The sequence below is a fragment of the Larus michahellis genome, chromosome 6 (assembly GCF_964199755.1).
Source record: "Larus michahellis chromosome 6, bLarMic1.1, whole genome shotgun sequence".
NCBI lineage: Eukaryota > Metazoa > Chordata > Aves > Charadriiformes > Laridae > Larus > Larus michahellis.
The window spans coordinates 51,015,361-51,032,662 of NC_133901.1; the positions used below are offsets into that span (position 1 = coordinate 51,015,361).

General features: G+C 51.9%; 2 protein-coding genes across 8 annotated transcripts; one reads left to right on the plus strand and one right to left on the minus strand.

The window, feature by feature from the left end:
* The first annotated feature begins 2,899 nt into the window (after nt 1-2,899).
* On the plus strand, nt 2,900-11,164 carry LOC141744925 (cytochrome P450 2C8-like). 3 transcript variants are annotated; one of them, XM_074591838.1, is made up of 9 exons: nt 2,900-2,916; nt 5,458-5,620; nt 6,119-6,268; nt 6,567-6,727; nt 7,104-7,280; nt 7,804-7,945; nt 8,375-8,562; nt 9,709-9,850; nt 10,571-11,164. In XM_074591838.1, exons 2-9 carry the CDS (start codon nt 5,587-5,589, stop codon nt 10,750-10,752), a joined length of 1,176 nt encoding a protein of 391 aa, XP_074447939.1. In that variant the 5' UTR covers nt 2,900-2,916; nt 5,458-5,586; the 3' UTR covers nt 10,753-11,164. The 3 variants fall into 3 exon arrangements, with proteins under 3 accessions (XP_074447939.1, XP_074447937.1, XP_074447938.1); XM_074591836.1 differs by lacking the exon at nt 2,900-2,916 and adding an exon at nt 4,337-5,112; XM_074591837.1 differs by lacking the exon at nt 2,900-2,916 and adding an exon at nt 4,939-5,062.
* Nucleotides 8,636-15,071, minus strand: LOC141744926 (zona pellucida sperm-binding protein 4-like). Of its 5 annotated transcripts, none has more exons than XM_074591843.1 (5): nt 14,866-15,071; nt 14,384-14,505; nt 14,203-14,305; nt 13,478-13,633; nt 8,636-8,795 (listed from the first exon to the last, which is right to left on the minus strand). In XM_074591843.1, exons 1-5 carry the CDS (start codon nt 15,062-15,064, stop codon nt 8,788-8,790), a joined length of 588 nt encoding a protein of 195 aa, XP_074447944.1. In that variant the 5' UTR covers nt 15,065-15,071; the 3' UTR covers nt 8,636-8,787. The 5 variants fall into 5 exon arrangements, with proteins under 5 accessions (XP_074447944.1, XP_074447941.1, XP_074447943.1 ...); XM_074591840.1 differs by having other exon boundaries at nt 8,636-8,905; XM_074591842.1 differs by lacking the exon at nt 8,636-8,795 and adding an exon at nt 10,810-11,916.
* Between the last annotated feature and the right edge of the window lie 2,231 nt (nt 15,072-17,302).

The window sequence follows — 17,302 nt, forward strand, 5'->3', positions numbered from 1 at the left end:
CACCATAAAGCAGCTGCTCTCAGCCTAGCCTTTTAAATTGCAGAGCCAGCTGGGACCAGAAATTCCCAAAGTGTCCAGGTGGACCCAGCCCAGCAGTTTAACACCTTCCATTGCTCTCACCTGGCTCTGAACCCGGCGCAATCTGCTTGCACCCTTTGAAGGTGTGCAAGCAGGAGCTGCGCTTATGTCAAGAGACGAGCCTGCATTCATATCACTAAGCTGAGAGGAACTCCTCTGTGCAATTTACTGTCCAGCCCCAGGAGGGTCTTCAAACCCTTTTTTCTCACCCCGAGTTCTTCCCGCTGCTGGCCCATGCAGGAGATCCACCAGCTTTTCCCCATGTACCCTACTGCTGCTCTAATTGCTCATTACATGGCATGAGTGCAAGAAGCTGCGTGACAACGCTCTTTTGCTCTTTTAAAGGAGCCGCCGCTTCAAATGCCGGACATGGGGTGCCAACATAGAAGCACAGAAATAGCCCTCCACATGAAATCTGTGGAAAACTGTGGCGCTCGGGCAGGCTTTGCACCCCTAAAAGGAGGTGATTCCCCTTAAACGGTCCTGGCTGTGGACTACAGCCCCGTTTGCAGTCCAGGGCTGTTCCGGGCATGGCTGCTAGGTGGCAGGACCATGTGCTCTGTGGGACACCCACCCCCAAAGGCTGGCCAAGTGGGCTGACAGGATGGGCCTGAGACACAGGTAAGGGGAGCCTCTGTAATCCCAGAGAAAGCCTCTGCCTGCCAGCACCCATCGCCTGCCTGTACCTGCAGCGTGTCTCACGTAGAGCCTTCTCTCTCCCTCGCCACACATCAGGCTACAGCACCCCCACTGAGTAAAAGCCTTATTTCCATATGGGAAGGCCATCTTTCCGTACAGATGCTTCTGTATTCACGCAATGGAGGCGTGGATGTCTTCACGCTGCTGCAGGGGTGGCACGCACATAGTTGGTGCGTGCGTTTTTGTGCCCTGCTTTTTGCAGCAGCAGCGCTGGCATAGCCTGTGCCGCGTGTTCTTTTGTAATCTGCTTATTTCTTTGGGACTAGATCATCCCTAGATCGTCTAATCTTGACCCTTAATAACGCACTGCCGTTGGTAGCCACCCACACTCCTGCTCTCAGCAGACCCTCCGGACGGCTGCCCAGCCCCACGCAGCAGGCAGCGTGCCCACCCCTCCAGCCAGCCCTCAGCAGCAGGCATGGGTCGTAGCTGAGTCCAAGGGAGGTGTTTCCTTTGCTCTTCCACCTTAGCCCACAGCCCGTCGCTCCTCTACAGCAGCACAGGATGCCGTGATCCCAGCCGGCCAGCCGGGTGAAGAACGTCACTGTGCCTGCCCTGCGCGCTGCTTCTTTCATGTACCAACCAGGAGAGCTGTTCCACAAAGTACAAGACCTTTCCCGCTGCTCTGCCCGGCAGAGACTGAAGCAAATGGATCTCGACAGGCTGCCTGCGTGGCTGCTGTTTGAGCCGCGCTCACGAACCAAATGGGCTGGTCCCAGCGCCTGCCTGGGCACCGGGCAGCCACAGTGGAGAGGAACCTGGGGAAAACATTTGGACTTTGGCAGGGAGGGAGGCTTCATCTCTGTAGAAGCTTGTGCCAGGACAGCTTGCCCAAATCTCACAGCCACCGTGTGACTGCTGAATGCTTCACTTCACTGCATTATCTGCTGATAAATGGGTAAAAAATAACAAATAAATGAAGCACTTTGGAGCTATAGAGATAGCTTTCATTACACTTTAACCCACCAATACTTTGTTTATGCTCATAGGAAAAAGTATCTACAGGTACGTGAAGAATAACTCTCTGTGAAACAACACTGGGAACGCTGTAGATCCCCCAGGCAATACCTGTGCTGAGAACGGTTTCAGGTAAGTGCCCTTTCCTAATTTCGACGCGCAGACACTTGACAGCTGTGTTGGAGGACGTGGAGATGGGAGGTGATGAAAATGAGCCTGAAATTCACGGAAACGAGATGCTTTGTTCAGAAGAAGTTGGGATAGGCAGCGGAAAGCAGCTTGGCTGAGAGGAAACAGGCAGGTCTCTCTTCCTCGCAAATCTCTTCCTCATCCATTTAATAGTTCTCACGCAGTACAGTGACCCAGCTGTAAGCACCAGTTTAGCTAGCACTCAAGACCACCACAAACAGGACGACGCAGAAGATGAAGGTAGGGCAGGCAACAAATCTCTGTAGGCCACTAGCCTGAAGCTGACCCCAGCAAGCTAAAATCTTCCTGGGATATCCATCAGGAGAATCCTCTCCTCCTAACAATTTTGAGCCTGGAGACTGGGACAGACATAGCGGCAGTGTAGGAGTAGCCCTGGCTGTAGAAAGCTCTCTAGAGCTTCTGTGGAAAGAAAAGTAAGTATTAAGCACCACCACAAAGAAGTGCTGGAAAGAGGCGTAGAAAACGCCCTGCGCATTGTGGGAGTGCCTCTGACGAGATCGCAGTGTCTGGCTTGTACTGTGCACCATATGTGGCACAAACTGGCAGTGCATGGAGGAGAGGCTCGGTCAAAACAATCCTCCACAGAAGGTGAACAGTATTTGCCGACAGCAGGGACATCCACACCAAGCTTCCCGGGGATGAGGGGTGCTGGCAGCACAGTGGGCAGGAGAGGCATTTTGCAGTGCCACCTTCTGAATCAAGGTCCAAAAAGAGAAGGCTCAGGCAGTAAGCCTTCTACACAACCATGGCAGTTTTGCTTCAAGCTTGTGCTTTAGTTTAGAAAAAAAGAGAAAAAGCTACAACACTGGCAGCCTTTTCTTTGACTATCCCCAATAGGTGCCTCCAATTAACTTAAAACCAAAGCTCCTGGTGAAGATGGAGAGGAGGGCATTTCAGCCTGGCCTTCCTGGACTTTCACGTGAACGGAGAGGACAGAGCAGTCCTGCCTACTCTTAGCATCTGCAAACAGAAGTGAGTACTCGGAAAACCCTGGAATACTACTGTGACATGAAAAGGTCTGTGTTTTCCCACAGGGACGGGTCTGAGTGACTAGTCTTATGTGTTTTCCTCCCTTGTAAACCCCCAGTGTGTCTGCCAGGGCGGTGGGAATATCTGGAATATAATGATTTTATTCTGACAAAAATGAGAAAGCTTGAAAGTATTCCCAGTTCCAGGGCTCTTGCCCAAAGTGTGTCTCAAACTATGAGGTAGAGCTAGGAAGTAAGCCCTCGTCCCCAGGATCAACGGCACTTTACAGGGAAGGTGGCAAGGCAATGAACTCAGGCAGCAGAGAGACCTCCTGTAGCCAAGTAAACTCCCATGAACTCCGCTTTCACCCAGAGCGACATGAACTCCCATGAACTGCCCTGGCAACATCTGAGCCGATGCAGAGGAGTTCACGTCAGCGGATAAGCAACTAGCCCAAACTTGTTGGCAATTCAGTTTTTCCACCAAAGTATCAAGTACAGGTCTTTAAGAAGTGAAATGACATTTTAAACGAACAGCTAGCAAATTATTGCACCAATGCAAGAGAGCAAGGATGACGTAAGAACTTACGGGGAAGCTGCAGAAACTTTTGCAAAACTTCGCTAGCTCCTCTGAGTGAAGGGGAAACTCACGCTAACACGCTGCGGCACAGCAAACCCAGCACACTCCAACCAAGCACCTGGTTCACCCAGGCCCCTCGCTGATTCCCACCAAGTCCCACGTCCCCTATCCTCACAACACCTTCCGCTCAGTGGGATGAGTCCTGTCTGCCTGCAGAAGCGTCGCAGCTCAGGAAAGACAGAGGGATATGGCCAGACTGAGCGAGCTGAGCACAGGCAGTGCCACAGCCCTGAGGGTCCTTTCTACCCGCCGTTGCCACTGCTGTTGGGACCTCGCAGGTACACAGCCCCAGAGTGGGCAGGAAGCCTCCCCAGCTCTTTTTGAAGCCCTTGCAACACACCAGACATGCTCTGCAGTCTCCCAGAGCACCTCTGGCCCTTCCAGGGGAGCAGTTCCTCATGTTGGAGTCAGACAACAACTAAACAGGGAACTCGTACGTGCCAGCTTCTAGCAGTAGCTTGGGTGCGCTGCTTGGGTCATTGCAAGTGCAAGGAGTAGTGGCCAGGTTGCACTGACCTATACCCAGCCTCTCACAAGCGCACCTCTGGCTCAGCTTGGGAAGCCATTGCCCAGAGACCCTCTCAAGAGACCCATCTCAAGATTTCTCTCTTCTCTACCTGCTTCTCTCACCCTTTCCTCTAGGAGACCTCAAAGAGGTCAGAGTCCCAAGGTCTAGTCCCCTTTTCTTATGTCTTTTTCTTATCTCTCCCGGCAAATCCTTTCTCATCTATTGTGACGTCTGGAGACCTTTCTGCCCTTGCCAGACGGATATTTTATACTTTCCCCTCCTGTGAGGCCAGACATCTCTAGGGAGAGAGACCGAGGCAATTGCTGTGCATTGAGGAGAACACGTCAGTATGTTTTTTGGCACATCACACGCAGTGCGAACTCCACTGATAATGTCAGGAAGACTTCAGGAACAAGCAAGGATGGCTCACCCCACTGAGAGCTTGTACGATTAATACCAAAGAACAGAAAATGCAAACAGCACTGAAGTACTTCGAAGATACTCTCGTGACAGTGGATTTCCAGGAGCGCCTGAGTCGAAGAGTGTGCCCCTAGTGTGACCTCTTTAATAATAAACTTTAGATGAAACAAAACAAGTTTTATGAACACATTGTAAATTTCTTAACCTCAGTTGGCCTCTGCAATTGTTTGAGATAAGGTGTGTCTTTGATGGCCAATTAACACTGAGAGAAGTCCTAGTTTCATAACACAGGGCAGTCAAACAAATGATTGACTACTAATATTGACTGACTCAGCCACGTGATCCAAAACCTGCTGTTGAGGTAACATAGCCAGCATAGCTAACATAGCCCTTCGGTATATAGGCTCGGGCTCCGGCAGCCAGAGTCACTCCCTCCTGAGCCACAGAAGCAAATGGAGCTCCTGGGAGCAGCCACTGTTGTCCTCCTGGTTTGCATTGCTTGCCTGCTCTCCATCACAGCATGGAGAGGGAGGTCTGGAAAGGGGAAGATGCCTCCGGGACCAGCTCCCCTTCCCATCCTAGGTAACTTGCTGCAGGTGAAACCAAAGGACTTGGCCACAACCCTCCAGAAGGTGAGGCCACTTTCTTCTTCTCTCTTACTTTCTTCTGTGGGCAAGAAGTGTGTGGGACCTGTGCGTGGGGACAGTCTGTGACCATAGCTTGATAAGCAGCTATCCCAGAGGAGCAGAAAAGCCATGAGGATCTCAGCTGCTCCCCCGCACTGCTGTTGTCATTGTTGCACAGGGCCTGATAGCTGGGAACCCTCTCCACACCTATATTTGTCAGGAGAGGACGAAAACTTGACGTTGCTGGTCTGTGAGGCTGCACCGCCTGCCGTGGGATGCAGCAGCAAGGCCACTTTTCAACTCCTCCTCCCGCTCTGCTCCATGGCCATCTTCTGTCTTGCATTTTGACAGCTCAGTGAAGAGTATGGACCAGTGTTCACAGTGCACCTGGGCTCTGACCCAGTGGTGGTGCTGCACGGACATGATGTGGTGAAAGAAGCCTTGGTTGATCGCGCGGACGAGTTTGCTGCCAGAGGACACATGCCAATAGGAGACAGGGCGAACAACGGATTAGGTATGTTTGCTGAGTGAGCTCCTTCTGAGGAGAAGGGAAGGGCTGAGCATTCATTTGGCAGATCAGGGCTGGAATGTACCACGCAGGAGGGAGGACTGTGGAGAGTGGGTGGGTCCTACCTGGAGAAGGGAAGGCAGAGTGGGCTGTAATTGCTGCCTTTCATCACCCAAAGCGGGTAGTAGAGAAATGGAGTCAGATTGATCTTAGTGATGTGCAGTGAAAGGGCAAGCGGCAACAGCCCCCAGCTGCAGCAAGGGGAATTATGTGCAGATACGAGCGATGAATTGTTCACAAGGAGGTTGGGCATGTGGTGGAGAAGGCCAAAAGCAGGCAGGTGGACTACAGTACCTCCATAGAGTGTCTCCAAACCACAGTACTCTATGACACTACCGTGACAGTGCTCTCCCAGGGACAGGATTCGCTCTCGCTGTGAGCCTCTGTTCATCTCACACCCAGCACACCCAAGCCAGGTCTTTGCTCTTCCTTCTTCCTCTGCAGGGATTATTTTTAGCAACAACCAGGAGTGGTTACAAGTCCGTCGGTTTGCTCTCAGCACTCTGCGCAACTTTGGAATGGGGAAGAGGAGCATTGAAGAGAGGATCCAGGAGGAATCTGAGCACTTGCTAGAAGAGATCAACAAAACAAAGGGTATGCTACAGTTTCAATATAGCTTATGTTTGCAAGAAAAAGGACTGTACTAAGGGAGACCCATGTCTTTAGCATAGAATAGAATTAGCACGTGCTTTGTCCATGCACCAACTGCCCCTCGTTACAGAGCAGTAAATAATTCCGTGATCACATACTGTTCTTTTTGGGGACCCTTCTGTGTCGTTCAGAGACTCTGTTCTGGTATTTCCACTAACAGCCAGAGCCCAGGTTACCCACAGTAGCCATGAGTAGCCATAGTTGGTTTTCTTTATGGTTTGTAACTTTTCTGAAATCCCAGGAACGCCTTTTGACCCAACCTTCACGCTGAGCTGTGCTGTCTCCAACATCATATGCTCCATTGTCTTTGGGAGACGATATGACTATAAAGACAAGAAGTTCCTGGCCCTGATGAATAACATGAACAACATCTTTGAGATGTCGAACTCCTACTGGGGACAGGTACAATCCAGTAGGCATTTTAGTGTGTCAACATTCTCCTAGGGGAGCAGGGAGCCTTCCTCCCAGTGAAGTCCCATCTCAGTTTTCTAAGTAGGACCCCGTCAGTGCTCTGCTGCACAGGAGGGAATTCATTCAAGAGCAAGACGCAGCCTCACCAATGGAGAGCTGAGGGTGCTTCCCCCTAGTCCTGACACCCTTCTTCTCTGCCTAAGGTTCCTACCACTAAGCAAGCCCCTACTGCCCTGTCAGACTGCCCAGCCTCACCGCCCTTCTGCTTGTCTCAGTTGAGAGGGTTGTGAACTTCCTAGGCTTTTTGGTAATATCAAAGGATGGGGCAATGGTCATGCTAGGGACCCTCCTGTTTCTTTCTTTCCAGCTCTACCAGATGTTCTCAAATATCCTGGATTACTTGCCTGGCCCACACAACAAAATATTCACAGAATTTGATGCTCTAAAAGCCTTTGTGGCAGAGGAGGTGAAGATACACCAAGCCACCCTAGATCCCAGCTCCCCTCAGGATTTCATTGATTGCTTCCTCACCAAAATGCAGGAGGTAAGGAGACAGCGTACAGCCCCAGCTCATCCCCAACACACCTACACTGAGCCCCTTCCCTCTCCTAAGTAACACAGGCATTGGGATGATCCCTTCCCAGGCAGCTAGGCTGTGCAGTGGGAAGGCACCAGCAATACCCCAGATATTGCCTGTGCTAGAGCTTATAGCTCTGGGTCTGCACACTCACCAGCCCCTACCTGCACCTTCTTGGACAGCAAGACCTTCATCTGCTCTCACTGAAACACAGGGATGTGTGCAGTCTGGTCTTGCAGTTCTTCCACTGGAAAGCAGTTAGCACAGCAAGGGCAGACATGCAGCTACGTACCATTTGGTGCACAGCTTGAAAGAAGGCCGCGCTGGTGTTGAGCTTACTGCACAAAGAGAGCATTGCAATGTCCCAGGTGGCTGCTGCAGCTTAGCAGAGAAATGCAAGAGCTCTGGGTGAGAAAGAAGGCCTGGGATGACACAAGAAAGGGCCACTTTTCTCAGCCCAGCCAGAGAAACAGCCCAGCCTTTTCCCTAGGAGAAAGAGCACCCCAATTCCAGTTTCCACATGAAGAACCTGATAACCAGCACCTTCGACTTGTTCATTGCCGGGACTGAGACAACTAGCACGACTGTAAGATATGGGCTTCTGCTTCTTCTCAAATACCCGAAGATACAAGGTACCAGTCTGTGACCTCTTCCTCTCTAGCTGTTCCCCTGGGCTGGGCACGCGTCTAGCACCGTATCCTTCTCCCAACTTTCCTCCTCTCTCTCGCACATTTTACCCAAATGGGCAAAGTCCTTGCACTGTCATTCCCCAGGGTAGGCATTAGAGATCCCTCAGCTTCACTGGCATCATCATCAGCTGCACTCCCTTCACAGCCAAGGACTTGACTGTGTGTCTTTACCGCCCAGTACTCCTATTTAGTCAAGTCACTGGGAGGACATTCTTTGCATGGGCCGCAGTGGAACTGTGTTCTAGTCGACACCAAAACCAACATCAGTGCTCCTGTCACCTGTGATGTGTGATTTGTGGGCAGCTTAGGGCAACCTGTTTAGGTAGGTTTGGTTTTATTTACCCATTTTATGGTTTGTGCTTCTCATGACAGAGAAAGTTCAAGAAGAGATTGACCGGGTAGTAGGACGATCACGAAAACCTTGCGTGGCTGACCGGACCCAGATGCCCTACACAGATGCGGTGGTCCATGAAATCCAGCGCTTCATCTCCCTCGTCCCCCTGAGTGTCCCTCGCGCTGTGACCAAAGACCTCTGCTTCAGAGAGTATGTCATTCCCAAGGTTAGTGGGCAAGGTCCCTCAAGTTCGGCAGCACTTTTGCTCTTAGGCTGGCAGTTACAAGCCAGAAGCTAGAAGTGCAGTGGCCTGACCTAGTATCACCCAGCCCTTCAGGAAGGTGTTATCCTCAGGCTCCTGTAGCTCACTTGCAGCCCCTTGCTGCCACTCCGTGGGCCAAGACTGGAACAGTAGCTCTGCCCAACACCTTTGCTCACTTGCTCCGCAGCTTTATCCATCTGCAGAAACACGGTGGGTTCACAAAAAAAACAGAGCAGTGACTCCTCACACAAAAGGCAGCAAAGCCATGGAACTGCTCACCACCCTCCAGGAGAGCCTGTGCGCATGCCTGGAAGCAAAGTCAGTTGGTGGTTATTGAGCACAGAAAACCCCAGAGCCACAAAGTGCTGAAGACTACGTTTGCAATCAAGGGAACGAGCAAAACCTCTTTGCCTGTTTTTACACACTTCTTGAGGCAGTCACTGCTGGCCATTGCCAGAGGCAGGCTGATGGGCTACAGCAACCCATGGCCTGGCCTGTCGCAGCAGCGCTCGTTGCTCTTCTGGCTGACTGTGTACAGCAGGGGAACAGCAGCACACAGGCTGTTGGCCTTTTAATTTTCAGCTGTCTGTGTAAAATCAAAAGGCAGGACCCAGGGACCTGCTCAGCTTCTAGCAGATGGCTCTTGTGTCATCACTGTTGGATTACTTATCTCACACCCCCACCAATGGCTGGTCAGGAAGAGGGAAGGAAGAGGACTGTGGCAGAAGAAATTTGTCAGGAGACGGGAAAGCAACCTTTTGCTTTTCGGGGCTCACAGAAAAGAAGGAACATCTACAAGTTCATTAGGGTGAAACACTGAGAAAGAGGAAGAATTAGGTGGGGTGTCCCCAGATGACTAGAGCAAAGTGAGGATAAATGGTCCGAAAGTGAGAGGGAGCATTCAGGAAGATCAGCCAACAATTGTCCCTGCTGTCCCATCTAGCAGGCTCTCCCTAAAGCTGCCTCCCCAAAGGCAAGGTCCCCAAAAGGAAACCAAAGGCACTAGTAGGACTGTGCTGGGATGCTCAGTCTTAACTTGGCAGGCAGTCGGATTAAGTGACCTAACTCACCTCCCCTTCATATTCTGCTCTTCTCCTTGTGTTATCTCAGGGCACCACAATCTTTCCTGTCCTCACTTCTGTCCTCCACGACAGTAAAGAGTTTCCAAACCCAAATGAGTTCAACCCTGGACACTTCTTGAACGAGAACGGCACCTTTAGGAAGAGCGAGTTCTTCATGCCCTTCTCAGCAGGTAAAGCACTGGCTTTCTCTCTCTTCCTCTCCCTGTCGCCGTCGTCCTCCTCCCCCTCTGGGGACCATTCTGCCTTTCCCTATAACACACACTCCCTCTTCCCAGCGTGGTCCCACCGGTGCTTCCATAGGGCTCACTGCTCTCTGGATAACCCCTCCCTGATGCTCCATTCCCCAGCTGCACCTCCCATCGTGTTCAGGCCTGGAGGCTTCTCAAACCTCCTACTGGGAGTTGCCGATGTAATGATGTGAATGGGATCTATTGACGCTTTCTAAAAAACCTGTCACCTTCCGACACAACCACCAAAGTCATCCTTAACCATCCTCTCTTTCCGTGGTAGTTGCACTTTTCCCAGCACCTCTTAAGTACCTCTCGGGCTACACGCAACCACTCACCTACCAATAGCCCCTACCCTCTGTTTTCTCATCTGTGCTTCATGTGCCCTTACTCTCTCTCACCTTGCCCTCTGCGACGCCCCCTCTATGCTCAAGACTTCTTCTGCTCTTGTTCTTCCTTCACACACCCAACCAAACTGCCAAGGGTGGGCATCCATCTTTCTCCAACAAACTATTCTCTTGCAAACGTCCTTAGTAATCCCGACAGTCGTCTCACTGCTGGAGCTGTATCTGGTAAATAAAGCTGCCTAACATACCTGCTTAGTACAAACTCTTGTCTACTTGGCAACACCCGTCGAGCACTATTTGCTGTTTTCACTTCCAGGGAAGCGAATATGCCCCGGAGAGAGCCTGGCACGCATGGAGATATTCCTACTCATGGCCATCATCTTGCAGAACTTTACCTTGAAGCCTGTCGTTGACCCCCAGGAACTCAGCATAACCCCAACACTGAGTGGGACAACCAACGTACCTCCTGCCTACCAGCTCTGTGCTGTCCCCCGCTAAAAAGCACAGAAACTCTTTCCACGGTATCCTGAGCCTGGCTACTCCTTTTACATCTGCCTTACTAAAACCAATGGCAGAAGCATTGGCGCACCTCCCTAAGGCTTCCAGGAAGACAGCCCAAACACAGGTGCACAGAGTAGGCACCTTCAAAGCCTCCTGGAACTGCTCTACCACATCCCAGGGAGGCCCTGGGTGACATTGCAACCTGTTGCACTGATGCTCTCTCTGTGGGCTCCTTGAGTGCAATGGCTGCATCAAATAGCTGATTTTCTCACACACACAGCTCCCATGGCTGCCCACGACCTGCTTCTCCTGCAGCATGTGTCCCACCAAGAGCAGCATGCTTTGCAGATGGTTAGCGCTGCACGTGTGTACATTAATGACCCAATAAAGAAAAATCTTTTTATGATTATTTGAGCCATTATTTCCTTTGGGTTGGGGCAGCACCCCATCCGCCCCATGGTGGGTAAGGAACAGCTGAGAATGACGGGAAGTTGCCATCACAGGGGGTAAGTTCTGCAGCTGGAGTTGTATTCTCTTCCCACTTTTCTTGGGCATATCACTTCATCTCCCTTATGGTCTGGACTCCTTCTGCTAAATGAAAAGAGTGCATCCCTGTCTTTGCAGGCTGTTGGGAGAAGCTCAGCCACCTGAGCCATGGGGACTGCAAACAACTCTCTGGCTGCTCTTTCCTACCATCAGAATCACTGCGAGGATTTAGATGTTATTTATTAAAATGAATGAACTTAAATTTAGGAGGACAGCAAAACCAACTCTCCCAGAGACCTTGGGTATTCCAGGGGAATCTCATTTAGCTTCTGCATCTCAGAGGCGTCACTGCAAACAAGTTCTTCCCCTCTCCAAAGTCTCTTTTGTCCTGTCCTCTGTAGAATTTCATGTACGCACAAAGAGAAAACTCTCTTCTTCATAAACTGCAACCGCGCGACCCCTGGTTTCCAGGAAAAGGATCGTGTCTGTTATCTCTAGTCACAGCCCCTACTCGGTGCTTTTCCTTCAGTGACAGGGTGGATGGTTTTCATAAATGGATTCCACCACAGGTGGCTCTCCTCTGGGCTTATTTGTCCTCACGGGCTTTGCTTGTGTTTGGATGTCTGGTTTGCAGCGCTTGTCTTGATCTTCATTTACGTAGGTATTTCTTGTCCCCTGCATCATGGTCATATAAAAGTCCCAGAGGTAAAATACAATTCCTGTGATGGTAGTCACAAGGTACTCGGAGACCTTGTGAGTACTGCAGAGAATACAATATGCAGTAGTTTCCACCTCTCTTTGGAAACGTTTGGTGGTATTTTGAGTAAAATATCATATTTGCTCACATCCCAGGTTCATCCCTCCTTCTCCCTCCATTTTTGCCCACGCAGGATGCAGCTTTAATGCCTGTGTACTCTAAAACAATGGCAAACCATTGCTGGCCTCTCATCTAGGATTGCCTCAAATGGACAGAGGTGCAACCAGAAAGAGCAGTCACGTAGGATCCCCAGGCAAGCATGGGGAGAGACCTTACCATGAGCTCTTGTATTAGTTTTGTGTGGCAAGGTGTTGGTAGCAGGGGGGCTATAGGGGTGGCTCCTGTGAGAAGCTGCTAGAAGCTTCCCCTACATCCGATAGAGCCCATGCCAGCTGGCTCCAACATGGACCCGCCAGTAGCCAAGGTCGAGCCCATCAGTGACGGTGGTAGCACCTCTGGGATAACATATTTAAGAAGGGGGGAAAAAAACAGCCCAGCAACTGCAGCTGGAGAGAGGAGTGAGAATATGTGAGAGAAACAGCTCTGCAGATGCCAAGGTCAGTGAAGAAGGAGGGGAGGAGGTGCTCCAGGCGCTGTAGCAGGGATTCCCCTGCAGCCCGTGGTGAAGACCATGGTGAGGCAGGCTGTCGCCCTTGCAGACCATGGAGGTTCATGGTGGAGCACATATCCACCTGCAGCCTGTGGAAGACCCCACGCTGGAGCAGGCGGATGCCCAAAGGAGGCTGTGACCCTGTGGGAAAGCCCACGCTAGAGCAGGCACCTGGCAGGAGCTGTGGCCCCATGGGGAGAGGAGCCCATGCTGGAGCAGGTTTGCTGGCAGGACTTGTGACCGTGTGGGGGACCCACACTGCAACGGTCTGTTCCTGAAGGGCTGCAGCCCGTAAAAGGGACCCATGCTTGGATGGGACCCCGTGCTGGAGCAGGGGAAGAGTGTGAGGAGTCCTCCCCGTGAGGAGAGAGGGGCGACAGAGACAACATGGGATGGACTGACCACAACCCCCATTCCCCATCCCCCTGTGTTGCGCGGGGAGAGTAGGTAGAGAATTTGGGCATGAAGTTAAGCCTGGGAAGAAAGGAGGGGTGGGGGGAAGGTGCTTTAAGATTTGGATTTATTTCTCATTATCCTACTCTGATTTGAATGGTAATAAATTTAACTAATTTCCCCAAGGTGAGTCTGTTCTGCCTGTGATGGTAATTGGTGAATGATCTTTACCTCAACCCATGAGTCTTTAGTTATACTTTCTCTCCCCTGTCCAGTGCAGAGGGGGGGTGATAGAGCAGCTTTGCTGGGCCCCTGGTGTCCAGCCAGGGTCAACCCACCACAGCTCTGTAGGGCTACCCTTGAAGCCAGTCCTGCATTTAGGAACGCACTCAGCAGCACCGGTACACACCAATACTGCTCTACCAGGGAAGTAAGGAATCCCAGTTCACGGCTCCTCCAGGAGGAGGCACGCTTACCTGTGTTACCAAAGTAACAAGGCTTCACCCTGTCCCTAGGGTCATAGCAGCAGCCTCGCTCTTCACAGTCTCCCTGGCTGATAGGCAAGGAGGCACACAGCAGCCGGTCTTGGCTGAGGACAGCAGAACAGACACCACTGCTTGGAGCATCCAGGGCTGGAAGAAACAGCAGGAGTTTGCAGCTAAGGCACAAGGAGCAGGGGGGTAAAGACACAGAGGACACTGCTGGCAGATGTCTTGGTGACTCTGCATGCAAATCGAGGGAAGTTAGACTCAAGTGAGGGTGAAACACACAGCCTGGAGCTGGCACGGAAGCCGGCTTAGAAGGGACCTGCATTCCCTGGAACAGAGACTCCCCCTGAAGCCACTCACAAGAGACTAGACTGTATGGGATCTGTCAAGATAAAGTATTCCGCATCAACTCTGGTAGTTTGGAAAAATCATTGTACCCAATCTCCAGCTCAGTCCCTGAACTTGCAGGGATCGATGCAGTCAGAACATGTCTAGGAAACATAAGGAACATTCACCTGCTGACCCTGCAGAGGAGGCACAAGCCCTCAGCAAGTTGGTGGCTCTTCTGTCTGAAACCCTTCTCCAGGGAGTCTTCTGCACAGCAGTAAGTCCCTCTGCCCAGCCCCAGACTGACTAGGAACAGACATCCAAAAGGAAGGGCACTCATCACCACAAGATACAAGCGGGACTTCCTAATGAGCTGTCAGTCTTACCAGGAAGGTCCACAGGGCACCTGAGCAGCTTCTCTTCATGAAGAACCTTTTGTCCAGCATCGTCTGTTCCTTCAAGCCCAACCAGCATGAGGTAATTGCCATCCTAGGGGAGAGCCACACCAGTCAGGGCAGCCAGAGCAGCAGTAGCCACAGTCCCAGCAGAACCCCTAAGGTCACTCACCCATTCAAAGACATAACAGCCAGTATAGGAGACCAATACTTTCCTGGAGCCATCTGGAGTCCCAGATACCAAGAGCCCACACTCAGAGTCATTCTGCAGAACGTGTGCCTCCCCCTCGGTATCTAGGGAAAGAGGAGACAGCAGCAGAGGTTTCAGCATCCCACGTTGAAGACGGGGTCCGCTACAATCCTACCCTTCTGTCGGAAAAAAGGCCCTAGCCAGTATTAGGGTCTGGGCCAGCAGGGGTGTGTGAGGGAAGAGCCAAGACCCAGCAGCCAAGACCATCTAGATCGAGGCACGGCACGCCACCAAAGCCCGTGACTGCTAGGTCATACAAACAGCCCCCTGGTTACACAAGATGCACTGAAGCCGTTAGACAACACTTCACATCAAAGCTGCCCCTTTCTCCTCATTCCAGGCATACACCTGCACTGTGCCAAAATACAGCAATAAGAAAGCCTCTTGACACCACCCTCACTTACCCCAAGTAGTCAGCACAAAGGAAGCGTTCCCTTCCCAGCCTGGAGGTAAGGTGAACTGCAGGCTTTCTTGGCCACAAACCAGCAGGGTGGGATCAGAAAAAACACTACCCTGAGCCCCCACAACCCAAACAAGGGGACCAAGAAAGCCCCAGAAGAGCACAGCTCCAAATGCAGCCCTAGACTGCCCTGCAACACCCATCCTGCTCTCTTGCTAAGCACCATAAAGCAGCTGCTCTCAGCCTAGCCTTTTAAATTGCAGAGCCAGCTGGGACCAGAAATTCCCAAAGTGTCCAGGTGGACCCAGCCCAGCAGTTTAACACCTTCCATTGCTCTCACCTGGCTCTGAACCCGGCGCAATCTGCTTGCACCCTTTGAAGGTGTGCAAGCAGGAGCTGCGCTTATGTCAAGAGACGAGCCTGCATTCATATCACTAAGCTGAGAGGAACTCCTCTGTGCAATTTACTGTCCAGCCCCAGGAGGGTCTTCAAACCCTTTTTTCTCACCCCGAGTTCTTCCCGCTGCTGGCCCATGCAGGAGATCCACCAGCTTTTCCCCATGTACCCTACTGCTGCTCTAATTGCTCATTACATGGCATGAGTGCAAGAAGCTGCGTGACAACGCTCTTTTGCTCTTTTAAAGGAGCCGCCGCTTCAAATGCCGGACATGGGGTGCCAACATAGAAGCACAGAAATAGCCCTCCACATGAAATCTGTGGAAAACTGTGGCGCTCGGGCAGGCTTTGCACCCCTAAAAGGAGGTGATTCCCCTTAAACGGTCCTGGCTGTGGACTACAGCCCCGTTTGCAGTCCAGGGCTGTTCCGGGCATGGCTGCTAGGTGGCAGGACCATGTGCTCTGTGGGACACCCACCCCCAAAGGCTGGCCAAGTGGGCTGACAGGATGGGCCTGAGACACAGGTAAGGGGAGCCTCTGTAATCCCAGAGAAAGCCTCTGCCTGCCAGCACCCATCGCCTGCCTGTACCTGCAGCGTGTCTCACGTAGAGCCTTCTCTCTCCCTCGCCACACATCAGGCTACAGCACCCCCACTGAGTAAAAGCCTTATTTCCATATGGGAAGGCCATCTTTCCGTACAGATGCTTCTGTATTCACGCAATGGAGGCGTGGATGTCTTCACGCTGCTGCAGGGGTGGCACGCACATAGTTGGTGCGTGCGTTTTTGTGCCCTGCTTTTTGCAGCAGCAGCGCTGGCATAGCCTGTGCCGCGTGTTCTTTTGTAATCTGCTTATTTCTTTGGGACTAGATCATCCCTAGATCGTCTAATCTTGACCCTTAATAACGCACTGCCGTTGGTAGCCACCCACACTCCTGCTCTCAGCAGACCCTCCGGACGGCTGCCCAGCCCCACGCAGCAGGCAGCGTGCCCACCCCTCCAGCCAGCCCTCAGCAGCAGGCATGGGTCGTAGCTGAGTCCAAGGGAGGTGTTTCCTTTGCTCTTCCACCTTAGCCCACAGCCCGTCGCTCCTCTACAGCAGCACAGGATGCCGTGATCCCAGCCGGCCAGCCGGGTGAAGAACGTCACTGTGCCTGCCCTGCGCGCTGCTTCTTTCATGTACCAACCAGGAGAGCTGTTCCACAAAGTACAAGACCTTTCCCGCTGCTCTGCCCGGCAGAGACTGAAGCAAATGGATCTCGACAGGCTGCCTGCGTGGCTGCTGTTTGAGCCGCGCTCACGAACCAAATGGGCTGGTCCCAGCGCCTGCCTGGGCACCGGGCAGCCACAGTGGAGAGGAACCTGGGGAAAACATTTGGACTTTGGCAGGGAGGGAGGCTTCATCTCTGTAGAAGCTTGTGCCAGGACAGCTTGCCCAAATCTCACAGCCACCGTGTGACTGCTGAATGCTTCACTTCACTGCATTATCTGCTGATAAATGGGTAAAAAATAACAAATAAATGAAGCACTTTGGAGCTATAGAGATAGCTTTCATTACACTTTAACCCACCAATACTTTGTTTATGCTCATAGGAAAAATTATCTACAGGTACGTGAAGAATAACTCTCTGTGAAACAACACTGGGAACGCTGTAGATCCCCCAGGCAATACCTGTGCTGAGAACGGTTTCAGGTAAGTGCCCTTTCCTAATTTCGACGCGCAGACACTTGACAGCTGTGTTGGAGGACGTGGAGATGGGAGGTGATGAAAATGAGCCTGAAATTCACGGAAACGAGATGCTTTGTTCAGAAGAAGTTGGGATAGGCAGCGGAAAGCAGCTTGGCTGAGAGGAAACAGGCAGGTCTCTCTTCCTCGCAAATCTCTTCCTCATCCATTTAATAGTTCTCACGCAGTACAGTGACCCAGCTGTAAGCACCAGTTTAGCTAGCACTCAAGACCACCACAAACAGGACGACGCAGAAGATGAAGGTAGGGCAGGCAACAAATCTCTGTAGGCCACTAGCCTGAAGCTGACCCCAGCAAGCTA

What these genes read in the sequence shown, in the direction of transcription:
- LOC141744925 (XM_074591836.1), top strand. Translation starts at nt 4,933, where the DNA reads ATGGAGCTCCTGGGAGCAGCCACTGTTGTCCTCCTGGTTTGCATTGCT. An exon ending in CGAACTCCTACTGGGGACAG is followed by an intron (nt 6,728 to 7,103) that starts GTACAATCCAGT and finishes CTTTCTTTCCAG; the next exon opens with CTCTACCAGATGTTCTCAAA. An exon ending in TCCTCACCAAAATGCAGGAG is followed by an intron (nt 7,281 to 7,803) that starts GTAAGGAGACAG and finishes CCTTTTCCCTAG; the next exon opens with GAGAAAGAGCACCCCAATTC.
- LOC141744926 (XM_074591839.1), bottom strand. Translation starts at nt 15,064, where the DNA reads ATGGGTGTTGCAGGGCAGTCTAGGGCTGCATTTGGAGCTGTGCTCTTC. An exon ending in GCTGTTATGTCTTTGAATGG is followed by an intron (nt 14,306 to 14,383) that starts GTGAGTGACCTT and finishes GCTCTCCCCTAG; the next exon opens with GATGGCAATTACCTCATGCT. An exon ending in GTGCCCTGTGGACCTTCCTG is followed by an intron (nt 13,634 to 14,202) that starts GTAAGACTGACA and finishes TGTTTCTTCCAG; the next exon opens with CCCTGGATGCTCCAAGCAGT.